Source organism: Ranitomeya imitator, chromosome 4 (assembly GCF_032444005.1).
Source record: "Ranitomeya imitator isolate aRanImi1 chromosome 4, aRanImi1.pri, whole genome shotgun sequence".
NCBI lineage: Eukaryota > Metazoa > Chordata > Amphibia > Anura > Dendrobatidae > Ranitomeya > Ranitomeya imitator.
The window spans coordinates 37711650-37727666 of NC_091285.1; the positions used below are offsets into that span (position 1 = coordinate 37711650).

The 16017-nt window shown below is 46.5% G+C and overlaps 1 protein-coding gene across 3 annotated transcripts in view; it reads left to right on the forward strand.

The window, feature by feature from the left end:
* The window catches only part of ATOX1 (antioxidant 1 copper chaperone), a 12240-nt gene extending 1628 nt beyond the window's left edge, over positions 1-10612 (forward strand). For 2 of the 3 annotated variants that reach the window (XM_069763540.1, XM_069763541.1), the window contains exons 2-4: positions 5617-5692; positions 8083-8236; positions 10370-10612. In XM_069763540.1, the coding sequence (XP_069619641.1) occupies positions 5617-5692; positions 8083-8210 (204 nt within the window). In that variant the 3' untranslated portion in view covers positions 8211-8236; positions 10370-10612. The remainder of the gene's footprint in view (positions 1-5616; positions 5693-8082; positions 8237-10369) is intronic. The other variant, XM_069763542.1, reaches the window with a different exon arrangement.
* The last annotated feature ends 5405 nt before the right edge of the window (positions 10613-16017 follow it).

Here is a 16017-nt window from a genome sequence, read left to right on the forward strand (position 1 = left end):
TCGAGGTATACTCACAGATGTTTGGAGCAGATCTGCTTCGAAATTCTATTTTTCTGAAAACTTTCTACATTTAATTCTATGGTAATTCTGCTTTCCTGCTCACGTGTTTTGTTTGTTTTTATTTTTTATTTTTTTTGAGTATCTTGTTTTTTATTTTTTCTGGTGAGATAAAAAAAAACCTGTCAATTCTTTGAAGCTCCAACTTGGCACTGTCCAATCAAAAGGCTGCAAAAACCCTTCAGATGAAAAACTCTTTAAAAAAAAAAACTTCCCAAAAAAGATGGAGTTTCTGCTTGAATAATTGTCGTTTGTAAACTCCTAACGCATAACTCTGTGTGATCGTGGCTTCTCTCTCCAGGGTGGTGCTCGTGAGGTAGTTTCTCTTCAGGGTGGTGCTCGTGAGGTAGTTTCTCTTCAGGGTGGTGCTCGTGAGGTGGTTTCTCTCTCCAGGGTGGTGCTCGTGAGGTGGCTTCTCTCTCCAGGGTGGTGCTCGTGAGGTGGCTTCTCTCTCCAGGGTGGTGCTCGTGAGGTGGCTTCTCTCTCCAGGGTGGTGCTCGTGAGGTGGCTTCTCTCTCCAGGGTGGTGCTCGTGAGGTGGCTTCTCTCTCCAGGGTGGTGCTCGTGAGGTGGCTTCTCTCTCCAGGGTGGTGCTCGTGAGGTGGCTTCTCTCTCCAGGGTGGTGCTCGTGAGGTGGCTTCTCTCTCCAGGGTGGTGCTCGTGAGGTGGCTTCTCTCTCCAGGGTGGTGCTCGTGAGGTGGCTTCTCTCTCCAGGGTGGTGCTCGTGAGGTGGCTTCTCTCTCCAGGGTGGTGCTCGTGAGGTGGCTTCTCTCTCCAGGGTGGTGCTCGTGAGGTGGCTTCTCTCTCCAGGGTGGTGCTCGTGAGGTGGCTTCTCTCTCCAGGGTGGTGCTCGTGAGGTGGCCTCTCTCTCCAGGGTGGTGCTCGTGAGGTGGCCTCTCTCTCCAGGGTGGTGCTCGTGAGGTGGCCTCTCTCTCCAGGGTGGTGCTCGTGAGGTGGCCTCTCTCTCCAGGGTGGTGCTCGTGAGGTGGCCTCTCTCTCCAGGGTGGTGCTCGTGAGGTGGCCTCTCTCTCCAGGGTGGTGCTCGTGAGGTGGCCTCTCTCTCCAGGGTGGTGCTCGTGAGGTGGCCTCTCTCTCCAGGGTGGTGCTCGTGAGGTGGCCTCTCTCTCCAGGGTGGTGCTCGTGAGGTGGCCTCTCTCTCCAGGGTGGTGCTCGTGAGGTGGCCTCTCTCTCCAGGGTGGTGCTCGTGAGGTGGCCTCTCTCTCCAGGGTGGTGCTCGTGAGGTGGCCTCTCTCTCCAGGGTGGTGCTCGTGAGGTGGCCTCTCTCTCCAGGGTGGTGCTCGTGAGGATTGTAGCCATAGAATTGGACCCTTTTTTGAAGAAGAAGAAAGGACTGACTATCATCTCGGCCATAGGTCAGAGATTTCGCTATGGCTGAGCACGTTTTAGGGCTCGTACAGATGACCGTAAGAATAGGACGATGGCTATATGTCGTTTTGACGGATAGCACTCGTCCCCTTCATAAGACGGTGAATCAGAAGAACTATACCATATGTCTAATTAGATGTATTTGCTAATATCATCAGTACACCCACTACATATTGGGTTAGGATTAGTAATGAGGGAACATGCTGGAATAAGGTGTTATCTGAGCATGCTCGGGTGCTAACTGAGTGTCTTCAGAGTGCTCGAAAAATGCGTTCAAGTCCGCGCGGCTCCATGTCTCACCGCTGTTCAACAGCCACAACACATGCAGGGATTGCCTAACAGACATCCCTACATATGTTGTGGCTGTCCAACATCCACGAGACATGGAGCCGCGGGAACTCGAACATATTATTCGAGCAGGCCGAAGACCCTCGGTTAGCACCCGAGCATGCTGAGATAACACCTTATTCCAGCATGCTTGCTCATCAGTAGTTGATTTTGTAGTGTAACCGTACGGAGATTTACCTTTTTAAAGAAAAAAAAACAAAAAACCCTTGGCTCTATAGTCTCAGATGGAGTCACACCGCCCTGACTTTCATTGTTTAACCTAAGCCACATGTCTCATAAAAGAAGGTGTTTTATACTTTTATGGATAAGTAAGAAAAACAGCCATAAACGTGGATATAACGCGACAAAATGCCGGCTTTGCCCATAGCTTATCAGGGGGGAAGCCTCTGACATCTCGTGTATTAAAAATTCTCTACTGATTATTTCCTTAAAGGGGTTGTCTGGTACAATCTATGTCTGCAGTCATACCAAATATGCTTTTTTATTTATTTTTTTCCCCCACACTTCTCTACTTTTAACAGGAAAAGTGAGGTGGTTTTGTTTTGGGTTTTCTTTAGTTTTGTTTTTTTTCTTTTCAATTTTTCACTTTATTTTCCAGTTCCCTAAGGGACTTGAACTTGCAATTGTCTGATCACTTGTAATAACACAGCATTACTGCTGTACAGTGGGTGCGGAAAGTATTCACACCCCTTTAAATTTTTCCCTGCAGCCATTTGGTAAATTAAAAAAAGTTCAATTTTTTTTTTTTTACATTAATGTACACTCTGCACCCCATCTTGACGGAACAAAAACAGAAATGTTGAAATTTTTGCAAATGTATTAAAAAAAGAAAAACTAAAATATCACATGGTCATAAGTATTCAGACCCTTTGCTCAGACACTCATATTTAAGTCACATGCTGTCCACTTCCTTGTGATCCTCCTGGAGATGGTTCTACTCCTTCATTGGAGTCCAGCTGTGTTTAATTAAACTGATAGGACTTGATTTGGAAAGGCGCACACCTGTCTATATAAACCTCACAGCTCACAGCGCATGTCAGACCAAATGAGAATCATGAGGCCAAAGGAACTGGCCAAGGAGCTCAGAGACAGAATTGTGGCAAGGCACAGATCTGGCCAAGGTTACAACACAATTTCTGCAATACTCAAGATTCCTAAGAGCACAGTGGCCTCCATAATCCTTAAATGAAAGAGGTTTGGGACCACCAGAAGTCTTCTTAGACCTGGCCATCGAGCCAAACTGAGAAAACGTGGGAGAAGAGCCTTGGTGAGAGAGGAAAAGAAGAACCCCAAGATCACTATGGCTGAGCTCCAGAGATGCAGTAGGAAGATGGGAGAAAGTTCCACAAAGTCAACTATCACTGCAGACCTCCACCAGTCGGGCCTTTATGGCAGAGTGACCCAACGGAAGCCTCTCCTCAGTGCAAGACATATGAAAGCTCATAGTTTGCTAAAAAAAAAAAAACACATGAAGGACTCCCAGACTATGAGAAATAAGATTCTCTGGTCTGATGAGACGAAGATAGAAATTTTTGGTGATAATTCTAAGCGTTATGTGTGGAGAAAACCAGGCGCTGCTCATCACCTGCCCAATACAATCCCAACAGTGAAACATGGTGGTGGCAACATCATGCTATGGGGGTGTTTTTCAGCTGCAGGGACAGGACGACTGGTTGTCATTGAAGGAAACATGAATGCGGCCAAGTACAGAGATATCCTGGATGAAAACCTCTTCCAGAGTGCTCTGGACCTCAGACTTGGCCGAAGGTTCACCTTCCAACAAGACATTGACCCTAAGCACACAGCTAAAATAACAAAGGAGCGGCTTCAGAACAACTCTGTGACCATTCCTGACTGTCCCAGCCAGAGCCCTGACCTAAACCCAATGGAGCATCTCTGGAGAGACCTGAAAATGGCGTCCACCAACGTTCACCATCCAGCCTGACAGAACTGGAGAGGATCTGCAAGGAAGAATGGCAGAGGATCCCCAAATCCAGGGGTGAATACTTATGACCATGTGATAATTCAGTTTTTGTTTTTTAATAAGTTTGCAAAAAGTTCTACATTTTGGGGGGGTTTTTTCCTGTCAAGATGGGGTGCAGAGTGTACATTAATGAGAAGAAAAATAAACGTTTTTGAATGGCTGCAATGAAACAGAGCGAAAAATGTAAAGGGGTCTGAATACTTTCCGTACCCACTGTATACAGAACAAAAATCAGTGTCTCATATGACCCCCCCCAAGCTGGCCATCACAGATCCTTCAGACGCCCCCTGCTGTCATCAACCCATCGGCTCCCTGCGATCACATCGACTCGTCAAACTTCTATACCGGATTGCGGCACTTAAATGCCGCTGTCGACCCAAAACCGCTATGACACGTCGCCCACCTGTGCCTCCAATAGTAACACCTCTGGGGCATAGTGTGAAGGTACCATTAGTCTTCATAAACCCTATAAAACCTTCCCTTTTTTGTAGACGTCTATAAATAATCCCTTTAATTACAGGAAAGATCGACAACCCAAATATAAGAGCAGAAGGGGGAGTGTCCTGGTAACCAAACTTTGGGGTAGGCTACAAGAACCCGAACTTTCACGGGTCTGCTCATCCCTAATTACCTGCTTTTTGACCTTTGAACCCTGTGGAGATGGCATTTTTTTCTTTTTAGTACATTAGAGTAATTAAACTTTCATTTTTTTTTTTTCATTTTTTTTGTTTTTATAGTTTTGTCCAGTATAGAAAGTTATGGGACTTTACTATACACTTTACTAGGGGATTTGTCTTCATTACTGTAAAGAAAAAAAACATGTAAATGGCTTCCAAACCCCTTTTTTTTTTTTTCCCAACATTTTATTTGTCTTCAGCTGCCCTGATATCAAGATGTACGTATTTGGAGTACAGATGATGGCAGTGATGGGTCACCCTCCTGTCCCACTTGGCACTGAGCTGAGAGAGGCACCACTATGGAGGAGCTGGAGCCAGAAAAAGATGCTAGAAAGTAACCTGTGATGATCTGAAGGGTCGGGTTACTTTAGAGAGGGTTTTACCCCAAAATAATGGTTTCTGGGACAATCCCTTTAAGGACAGGGGTTCTATGGAATTCGTGTAGGCGCTTTTCCTCTAAAAAATGTGAGATATAGGTTTGTCACTCAAGAGAAACCTAGCGCAGAAGTCATATGTAAATTGGACTGGAAGCTTAGCTGTTCCACTCTAAGGACACGCCCCCCGTGCACTTCCTGACTGATTTGCATACGGCTTCTACACTAGATTTCTCATGACTGGCACATCGGATCCCTACTAAAAAGGTATCATTTTAATGGGGGGACAAGCGGCAATACAGCCATACCATTACTTCTATATGGAAAATCTATTGACAGGATCCCTTTAAGTACAGTTTTCTATTATTGAGGGAGACACGAGATGGAATTGAATTCATATTTCATCCACGCACCATGTATTAGCAGATCGAGTAGAAATACGACCAGACTTTAAGGCGGTACTCACGTTAAGGACATTTATATTCCATAAATGTCCTTGATTGATGCAAATCCTATCTGTGGAGCCCCACCAGGAATGGGATGGTGAGGTCTCCATTCCCCACGGCGTGAGACAGGGCCTTGTTCTATACACACATATTATCAGTGAATCCCAAAGGATAAAAAAAAGTCTTATTGATGTGCAGTACCGGCCGCGGCCACTATACAGTCGATGGCGCTGTGCAGTTTTGTAACTGAGCAGTCGCCGCCAACATCGGGGAAAAGATAAAATACTCTGTTGTTGGGTCAAATGTTACACGGTTTGATGTAATAATTTCTCATTTCTTTTCCAGAAGGAAGAGTTTTTCGTGGACATGACCTGCGAGGGTTGCTCAAACGCTGTGATCCGTGTACTTTCACGGCTCGGAGGTAAGGATTCTTAAATATGAGCAGATGTTTAATTATGTGGAAAGCTGCCCTCTACTGCACATGACCTGTGCTAGCCCCAAATGAAGACTAATCTGTTTAAAGGGGTGATAATTACAACAACAACAAAAACTGCCCCTAATTGAAAAACACTTTAAAGGGATTGCCAGGATCTTACGTTATCATTACCAGATCGATGGGGCTCAACAATCGGGACCCAAACCGATCCGCTGATTGCAGGCAAATGGCGTAAGGCGCCGGGACACTACAGCTCCATACACACCATAGTGGTCACTCTCGGGTATTGCAGTTTAACTTCAATTTGAGTGAATGCAGTTGAGCTGCAGTTCCCCAGAATGGCCACTACAAAGTGTATGGCGCTGTGGTATTTTGGGTCTCTTCCCAGGACCTGCAAACAACTGATTGAGGGGGGTTTCCTGATATTGATAAACTCTCCTAACGAAAGATCAGAACGACTCCTTTAACCTTCCCAATGTAGGATGTAACCACATGTTCTGTGTCTGATCCTCAAGTATGGAGGCGGCTCAAGAGCTGAGCCCGCACCATACCCAGGAGACGCTGACTGTGTAACAGCGGCGACCAGAGCTCTGAATCTGCCCCCTACAATGTGATCGCAGGGTGCTGGTGGGACGTCATAGCGGCCAGGGATCCGATTAAGGCCCCCCATGGCTGCCATCTTGGTTCTGAAAAGCCCAGCATGTGGATGGGCTTCCATAGGCAGATTTCATTTAAAAAAAAAAAAAAAATACAGTAGTATTGCAGTATAATATAATAATCAAACCATCGCAGGTTGGAGTCTCGGTGGGACTAAAAAAAAAAGTTAAATTTTTAAAAAAAATGAATATAAAAATTCTAATTACCGTATATACCCGTGTATAAACCGAGTTTTTCAGCACTTATTTTGTGCTGAAAATGGCATTCCCCCCCCCCCCCCCCTTGGCTTATACACGAGTCATTGTCCCAGAAAGCCGGAGGAGGAGCGGCGGGTCACAGAGGCCAGAGCCAGCGGCTGTGACTAAAGCCTGTGCCGCTGCTGTAATGGCGCACAATGCCAGCCGTAGCCGCCAGCTTCCAGCACACATCATACTCCCCTACCTGCATGCCCTTGGTGCTGGCGCCTGCAGCTCTCCCATGCGCCCAAACAGTAGTTTTCTCCCACATATGGGGTATCGGCGTACTCAGAACAAATTGGACAACAACTTTTGGGGTCCAATTTCTCCTGTTACCCTTGGGAAAATAAAACAAATTGGACCAGAAGTAAAAAAAAATTTGTGGGAAAAAAAAAAAAATAAATAAATGTTCATTTATTTTATTTTTTAACATTCCAAAAATTGCTGTGGAACACTTTGAACTTGTATTCCTTAAATGATTCTATCCCACCACCCGACTGATGCCGTTAACAAAAGGAAATCAATGTTCTTGGCTTCACCCGTCAGTGATTTTAATGTTATGGCTGATCATTTAAAAGTTTAGCATTGTCAAATCTTAAAATTTAACTCTGCGCTCGCTGCCAAAAATAAAATGAAAAGACAAGGAAATGGCTCCCTGCTGAGTGTCCCAAAACAATAAACCTACAGGAAATTAGTTGGCTGCGCCATTAGCCTAGAGAATAGACAATCGGGTCCCGTCAGAAAGATTTAACAGTAAAATTAGTATTAAAAGAAAAAAAAATGTATGGAACACTAGATGTAATGGGTGCATAATAAACAAAGAATCCTTTTCTTAAAGGAACACTTAACATTTTGAAATGTATTCTATGATCGAAGTACGGTTTCTGATTGTGCAGAGTGACAAGTCAGGCCTGGCATGTAAGGAGACTTATAGGCCTTGCATGCTTCTCTTAAATATACAAATTGATTCTTCAGAGAGGAAGAGGACTAGAACTTTAGCGTCACCTGTTGGAATCCTAAAAGTCAATATCGATCCTTTAAAGGGAACCTGTCACCCCGAAAATCGCTGGTGAGGTAAGCCCACCAGCATCAGGGGCTTATCTACAGGATTCTGTAATGCTGTAGATAAGCCCCCGATGTTACCTGAAAAAGGAGAAAGAGGTTAGATTACTCACCCAGGGGAGGTCCCACTGTTGGTCCGGGTCCGTCGTCTCCCATCTTCATCAGATGACGTCCTCTTGGCTTCATGCTCCGGCTCCGGCGTACTTTGTCTGCCCTGTTGAGGGTAGAGCAAAGTACTGCAGTGCGCAGGCATCTGGAAAGGTCAGAGAGGCCCGGCGCCTGCGCACTGCACTTACTTTGCATCGGGGATTGTATTGTGTAACCACATAGACTTGCCTTTCTCTGAATGTCTGTGCTGCCCCTGTATCCTATGCCCCCCGACCATTATTCATTTATTGATCGAAGTCGTTTCTCCTTCAGATGTCCAGTATGAAATTGATTTGCCGAATAAGAAGGTGGTGATCGAGTCCGGTGATCACTCCGCGGACCAATTGCTGGAGACCCTGAAGAAGACTGGAAAAGAAGTCAAACACTTATCTACCAAATAATGTGGCGAAGGAGGAAGAGTGAGACGGTGAAACAATAAAACATATCCCAGTGTGTCTTAAAGGGGTCGTCCAGGACTTTAATATAGATGGCCTGTCCTTAGGATAGGTCACCAATGTCTGAGTGGTGGGGGTGCGACACCCAGCACCCCACGTTGATCAGCTGCTCCCGCTGTCCGCGGGAACTGCCCAGTTGTGGAGCTGCACAGCTCCGTCGTCGGAATAGTGGCCGCGGCCGTTACTGCACATCCACCTCCTATTAATTTGAATGTGCAGTAACAGCCGCGGCCACTATACAGTCAACGGAGCTGTGCTGTGCAGCTCCACAGCTGAGCAGTTCCAGCTGGTACCGGGTACAGCTGATCAACGGGGGGTGCTCCAATCAGACATCCGAAGTGTAGACCATCGGTGTTAATCTCTTCATGACCTTGGACGTATAGGTACGTCCAAGGTTGTGTTCCCGCTCTTGATGCTGGCTCCGGAGCTGAGCCCGCATCTTTCCCCGCACATGACCGCTGATCTGATCAGCGGTCATGTGCCTTGAACAGGATCCACCCGCGGCTGTTGGCAAGTTACATGCTGTCATGACTGCAAGTGTCACATGATTTGCATGCTCCCGGCCACATTCCGACTAGACATGTCTCGCCTCGCTCAATTCACTTGTATTGAGTAAAGCCGCATACGTCTAGTCTGCACATGACCACATTTATGCAAATCGCGTACTTATGGTCACGTGCCCGACGCTCCCAGAATCAGAGAATCCTGACAGTGTGCACACTGACAGTGGCTTCAGACGTGTACTCTAAGTCTGGACAATCCCTTTTAATGGTGGCAAGTGGAAGTCCCATGTCCACTTTACGGGGTCACAAAATGTGACGGGCTCCTGGTAACGTATCAGTTGTAGTGGCAGGCACATGTTTCTAACTAGTGGCAAATTATGTGTATCTACACCCAACGCCACGCACCGTCATGTACCCGGCTGCCATAACGCCACACATCGTCATATACCCAGCTGCCCGAACGCCACGTACTGTCATGTACCCGGCTGCCATAACGCCACACATCATCATATACCCAGCTGCCCGAACGCCACGTACTGTCATGTACCCGGCTGCCATAACGCCACACATCATCATATACCCAGCTGCCCGAACGCCACGTACTGTCATGTACCCGGCTGCCATAACGCCACACATCGTCATATACCCAGCTGCCCGAACGCCACGTACTGTCATGTACCCGGCTGCCATAACGCCACACATCATCATATACCCGGCTGCCCGAACGCCACACATCGTCATGTACCCAGCTGCCATAACACCACGCACCGTCATGTACCCGGCTGCCCGAACGCCACACATCGTCATATACCCGGCTGCCCGAACGCAACGCACCGTCATGTACCCGGCTGCCCTAACACCACGCCATGTCATACGTAGTTGACAACCCTTTTTCGACCTGAATGTTTTGCTCCGATTTAAATAAAAAGTTCTTCTCACCTCTGCTGCCATTCCAGCGGTTTCTGCACTCGCGTTCCCGGGGCTGTCCTGCAGTGGCTATGTCACGTGAGCCCAGTGCCTAATTAGCGCTGTTCCCGCGACGTTGGCACTGGCTTTCCCAGTGATCACGTAACACTGTTATGTCACACGATCCCTGAGGCCAATCGGCGCTGTCTTCCTTTTTTCCACTTTCGGACAAATCAAGGAATCTACAGGTGGTGACAGCAGCCCCAGCTCTGACTTCCTCAGGACGTCAATTACGTCAGCAGGAAGAGAGAATGAAGCGAACGCTGATTGGCATCAGGGATTGTGTGACATAAGTGTTACGTGATCCCTGGGAGAGCCGCTGCCAACGCCTCGGAAACAGGGCTGGCACCTGAGAGAAGTAGAAGTTTCTGTTTTATTATTTTACTTTTGGGGGGGAAACACTGGAAATTAGAAGGGTTTGTCCAAGTACCTGAATGGCATCTAGCCACTATTCAGGCTCCCAAAAGTTTGTGTTTACAACTTGCCACCAGATGGCGCTGTTCTTCGGCCTCCGGCAGTTCGGATCTTCCATCCGATTTTGTATGGACTCGCAGCACAGTACAAAGTTTTTTGGTTTTGTTTTTTCCGTTTTCTCCCTTGAACTCTTCAAGTCTGATTCCGATCTTTATTTTTCAGATTGGAGAATAAACTGCGCTGTCATAGACCTATGGCACTTATATCCCAACCTTTTATGATGAGACGGTGGAGCAAGAGTCGGGGACCTTTCTGTATGTTTCTTAGTTGTCGGGGGAGGGGGTTTATCTGATTATATGGAGTTACGCACAGTTGAAATGAATTTGCTGTTTGAAGTGCCTCTGTTTTTCTCGTAAAAATGGATAGAAAGCCTGTAGTTGTTTGTAATAAAGTAACACAATGTAACCCTGGGTCTTGCATGATTCGTTTCCAGGTCGGAGAACCCATCTGTAAGGGATTTCTGAGATAAAATGCTTAGGTACTTAGAACGGCTTCAAGCATCTTTAGTACTTAGAAGAGCCCCTCTGGCTGTTGTAACCTGCTGTAAACCTTCTGGCAATGTTCCTGATGAGTTTTAGTCTATTCCTCAAGGGCAATGACCTCCAGGTTGCTAATATTCTTGGGCTGTTAAGAAATTGGTCAAAAAAAGATAAGTAGTGCAGTAATTGGACGTGGAAGCTGCCACCAGATCCCAGATGAGGCAGGTGATCAAAGACCAGACTGACTACCATAGACCTGATGTAGAACGTGTTGGCAGTGGGCACTGAGGATTCGGTTGCCCAGTAAATTCTGAAGGTCTCTGTGCGCAAACATTTCTTCAGACCCCAAAACACAGGAAAATTTGCCTCCAATAAGCACAAAATCTTATAAATAATAAGTCACAGAAGATTTGGGATCCAGCTGTATGGAGCGATGAAACAAAACTGGAACTTTTCAGGTAGAGGCGTCTTCACCCCCATTACTACGCCCATAGTCAAATAGTAAAAAAAAAAAAAACAGTCTGAATAAAGTCCTTTTTATTTGAAATCAACACTATGCCCCACTTTTACACATTTATTTAAAAAAAATTATAAAAGCAAACTTATACTCATCTGTCTGATGAGAATATATAATCCAGCGAAGCCCATGTCACCTGTAAAAGACAAAAAAAATATACACCATATTCCTCACCTCTCCGACAAGAAGATAATCCATTTGTCCCTTGACAAGTTTACCTCTGCTACATCTAGATAGCATGCTGATTGTTGGCATGTTGTAAGTGTTCAGCCGGGCATCCAGCACAGACACTGAGCTGCGCGTCATAGCGCAGTGTCTTCCGGTGACGTAAATAAGGTAAGCGGAGTTCATAGCCAATGTACTCCGTTCACTGACCAGAATTATGTGTTTTTTTTGGCTTCCACAACATTGCAATAAGAGGCAACGAAAAACATTGTATCTACCGTAAAATGGGGTCAGTAAAAGCGTCAGCTTAGGTCACAAAAACGAAGCCCTCACACGGCCCCAGATCCCAAAAAATGAAAATGTTACGGTTTCTCTGAAAATGGTGACAAAAAAGTTTACGTATTTTACAATTATTATTTTTTTTCACTTAATTAAATAAAAACTATACATGTTTGGTGTCTTCGTATGTGTTCTGACCGGCAGAATCATATTGCCAGTTCAGTTTTTCCATATGCTAAATAAAAAAAATTAGGAAATTGCATGTCACCGCACTTTTCAGTTCTCCAGTGCACTATATGGTAAAATGAATGGCGTCGTTCAAAACTACAACTCAATCCGCAAGAAACAAGCCCTCTTATGTCTATGGGGACAGGAAAATAAAAAGTGAGGGCTCTTGGAAGAAGGGGAGGGAAAAATAAAAAAAAAAAAAAATGGAAAATCGCCTGGGGGTGAATGGGGTAAACAAGCCACCCTGCTGGATAATAAGCCGAAACTCGCCCATTTAAGGGAATATCCGGCTTAGAAATGTTCTTTTCCCATATTTCTGTTTGACGGAAAAATAAAAAAAGTTATGTCTCCGGGAAGAAGGGGAGCAAAAAACGAAAAATGGAAAATCGCCTGGGGGCGAAGGAGTTAAAATGGACATGCTAGTAAAGGTGACAGCTCCTCTTTAACCCCTCCCTGACAAGGACGTAATAGAACAATGAATGTCAGGTATACAAAGCAGGTTCAGGAGCTGAGCCCGCTCCACTAAAAGCGGGTGCTGGCAGCGTTATACAGCCGGCAACTGCCTCCAACAGCAGTGACCAGAGCTGGTTATGTTCACTGCTGTTTACCCCCTCAAATACTACTGTCAGTATCTTACATTTAAAGTTTTTTGTGTATATATATATATAGTTTTTCCCCCCTATTTTAGGTTAAAAGTCCTGGAAAACACCTTTAACAGCTTTTAACTGATTTTCCAAAATTGCCTAATTATATTTATGCATTGAAGTTACAAATAAAAATGGTTCCAAGGCTGCGATTACCCCTTTAAAAGTATTTTTTTTTAAATAACCACCAGATGGCGCTCATATATAAGGTATGTGAAACCTGAAAATCTACTACTAAACAGCAGTTATTGCGCTGACTGTCCACGTGAACCAGCAGGTTGTGTTTCGCACGCACAGCCCAGACGTATCTCGCGAAGACTGGTTTTTGGAAAAATATTATTCCGCCTCTGTGGAAATTGAATTAATACTGTTCGCTCAATATCTAATTCATATATTGCGTCCTTTTAAGTGTGATCAATAATACATCATATGTAGGACGCTAAACAAAAAGTTTTGCTGCGAAGACTGCAGAATTATGAATGCAGCTCTGGAGGGAAGCAGCAAATTTGGGCTTTTCCAATAAAAAATAAACTGTTGTTTGTGCAATTTCTTAAGCGGTCTCTATATTCCTGGGCAATGGTAGACTGAAAGACAGAAAAGAGACACAAGAAGGTCGCTGGCACCCACCGCTAAGACTATATATAAACTGCTACAATAAATCCACCCAGTAATTCAGCAGCTGCTGTGACCTCTGCCAACAAAAGCCAAGTGGCCAAACCGGCCAATAGTGGGGGAGCAGGGAAGAAAGTGAGAATGCTGAACTTCTGATCTGAATTACAGTCTGTATTATACTCCAGAGCTGCATTCACAGTTCTGCTGCTATCATTAGAAACCGAGAACAACCTTATCACATATTCCTAACAACTCCAAGAAGGCAGACAGATATCTTACTTTAGTAGCCTGGTAGTGTCCTTCTACCTCCATGAAGAATGAACCCTGCAGAAGTATGAATGCAGCTCTGGAGTATAGCACCTGATAAATAAATGCATGATATGTCACTTCAATTGAAGATCTCCCTTCGTGATCACTACAGAAGGGTAATTACATCCTGTTTTCTTGAATATCATTTTTTTTCCTGAGCATTTCCTAATTAAATTTAAATAATGATTCAGAGGGTGCAGACACATGTACTGCTATGGAGCCAAAAACATCCGCTACTGCATATACACTGCGAAAAATACTGTATACTGCAATGTAAGCAACATACCCGATGCCCTGACAGTCTGTTACATGACCCTCCCCAACTCCTATGTGCCATATACAGGACCCCCACCTACTGTACACAATATACAGGACCCCCACCTACTGTACACAATATACAGGACCCCCACCTACTGTACACAATATACAGGACCCCCACCTACTGTACACAATATACAGGACCCCCACCTACTGTACACAATATACAGGACCCCCACCTACTGTACACAATATACAGGACCCCCACCTACTGTACACAATATACAGGACCCCCACCTACTGTACACAATATACAGGACCCCCACCTACTGTACACAATATACAGGACCCCCACCTACTGTACACAATATACAGGACCCCCACCTACTGTACACAATATACAGGACCCCCACCTACTGTACACAATATACAGGACCCCCACCTACTGTACACAATATACAGGACCCCCACCTACTGTACACAATATACAGGACCCCCACCTACTGTACACAATATACAGGACCCCCACCTACTGTACACAATATACAGGGCCCCCACCTACTATGTACCATTACAGCGCCCCCCCACCTACTGTACACAATATACAGGACCCCCACCTACTATGTACCATTATAAGGCCTCTCACCTACTATGTACCATTACAGGCCCCCCCCCACCTACTATGTACCATTACAGGCCCCCCCCCCCCACCTACTATGTACCATTACAGGCCCCCCCCCCCCACCTACTATGTACCATTACAGCCCCCCCCCCACCTACTATGTACCATTACAGGCCCCCCCCCCCCACCTACTATGTACCATTACAGCCCCCCCCCCACCTACTATGTACCATTACAGGCCCCCCCCCCACCTACTATGTACCATTACAGGCCCCCCCCCCCACCTACTATGTACCATTACAGGCCCCCCCCCCACCTACTATACCATTATAAGGCCTCTCACCTACTATGTACCATTACAGGGCCCCCCACCTACTATGTACCATTACAGGGCCCCCCCCCCATCTACTATGTACCATTACAGGCCCCCCCCACCTACTATGTACCATTACAGGCCCCCCCATCTACTATGTACCATTACAGGCCCCCCCCACCTACTATGTACCATTACAGGCCCCCCCACCTACTATACCATTATAAGGCCTCTCACCTACTATGTACCATTACAGGGCCCCCCACCTACTATGTACCGTTACAGGGCCCCCCACCTACTATACCATTATAAGGCCTCTCACCTACTATGTACCATTACAGGGCCCCCCACCTACTATGTACCATTACAGGGCCCCCCCCCCATCTACTATGTACCATTACAGGCCCCCCCCACCTACTATGTACCATTACAGGCCCCCCCCCCACCTACTATGTACCATTACAGGCCCCCCCCCCACCTACTATGTACCATTACAGGGCCCCCCACCTACTATGTACCATTACAGGGCCCCCCCCATCTACTATGTACCATTACAGGCCCCCCCCATCTACTATGTACCATTACAGGCCCCCCCCCACCTACTATGTACCATTACAGGCCCCCCCCATCTACTATGTACCATTACAGGCCCCCCCACCTACTATGTACCATTACAGGCCCCCCCACCTACTATGCACTATTACAGGGCCCCCCACCTACTATGTACCGTTACAGGGCCCCCCACCTACTATACCATTATAAGGCCTCTCACCTACTATGCACCATTACAGGCCCCCCCCACCTACTATGTACCATTACAGGCCCCCCCCACCTACTATGTACCATTACAGGCCCCCCCCCCACCTAATATGTACCATTACAGGGCCCCCCACCTACTATACCATTATAAGGCCTCTCACCTACTATGTACCATTACAGGCCCCCCCCCACCTACTATGTACCATTACAGGCCCCCCCCCCACCTACTATGTACCATTACAGGCCCCCCCCACCTACTATGTACCATTACAGCCCCCCCCCCACCTACTATGTACCATTACAGGCCCCCCCCCCCCCACCTACTATGTACCATTACAGGCCCCCCCCCACCTACTATGTACCATTACAGGCCCCCCCCCACCTACTATACCATTATAAGGCCTCTCACCTACTATGTACCATTACAGGCCCCCCCCCCACCTACTATGTACCATTACAGGGCCCCCCACCTACTATGTACCGTTACAGGGCCCCCCACCTACTATACCATTATAAGGCCTCTCACCTACTATGTACCATTACAGGCCCCCCCCCCCACCTACTATGCACTATTACAGGGCCCCCCACCTACTATGTACCGTTACAGGGCCCCCCACCTACTATA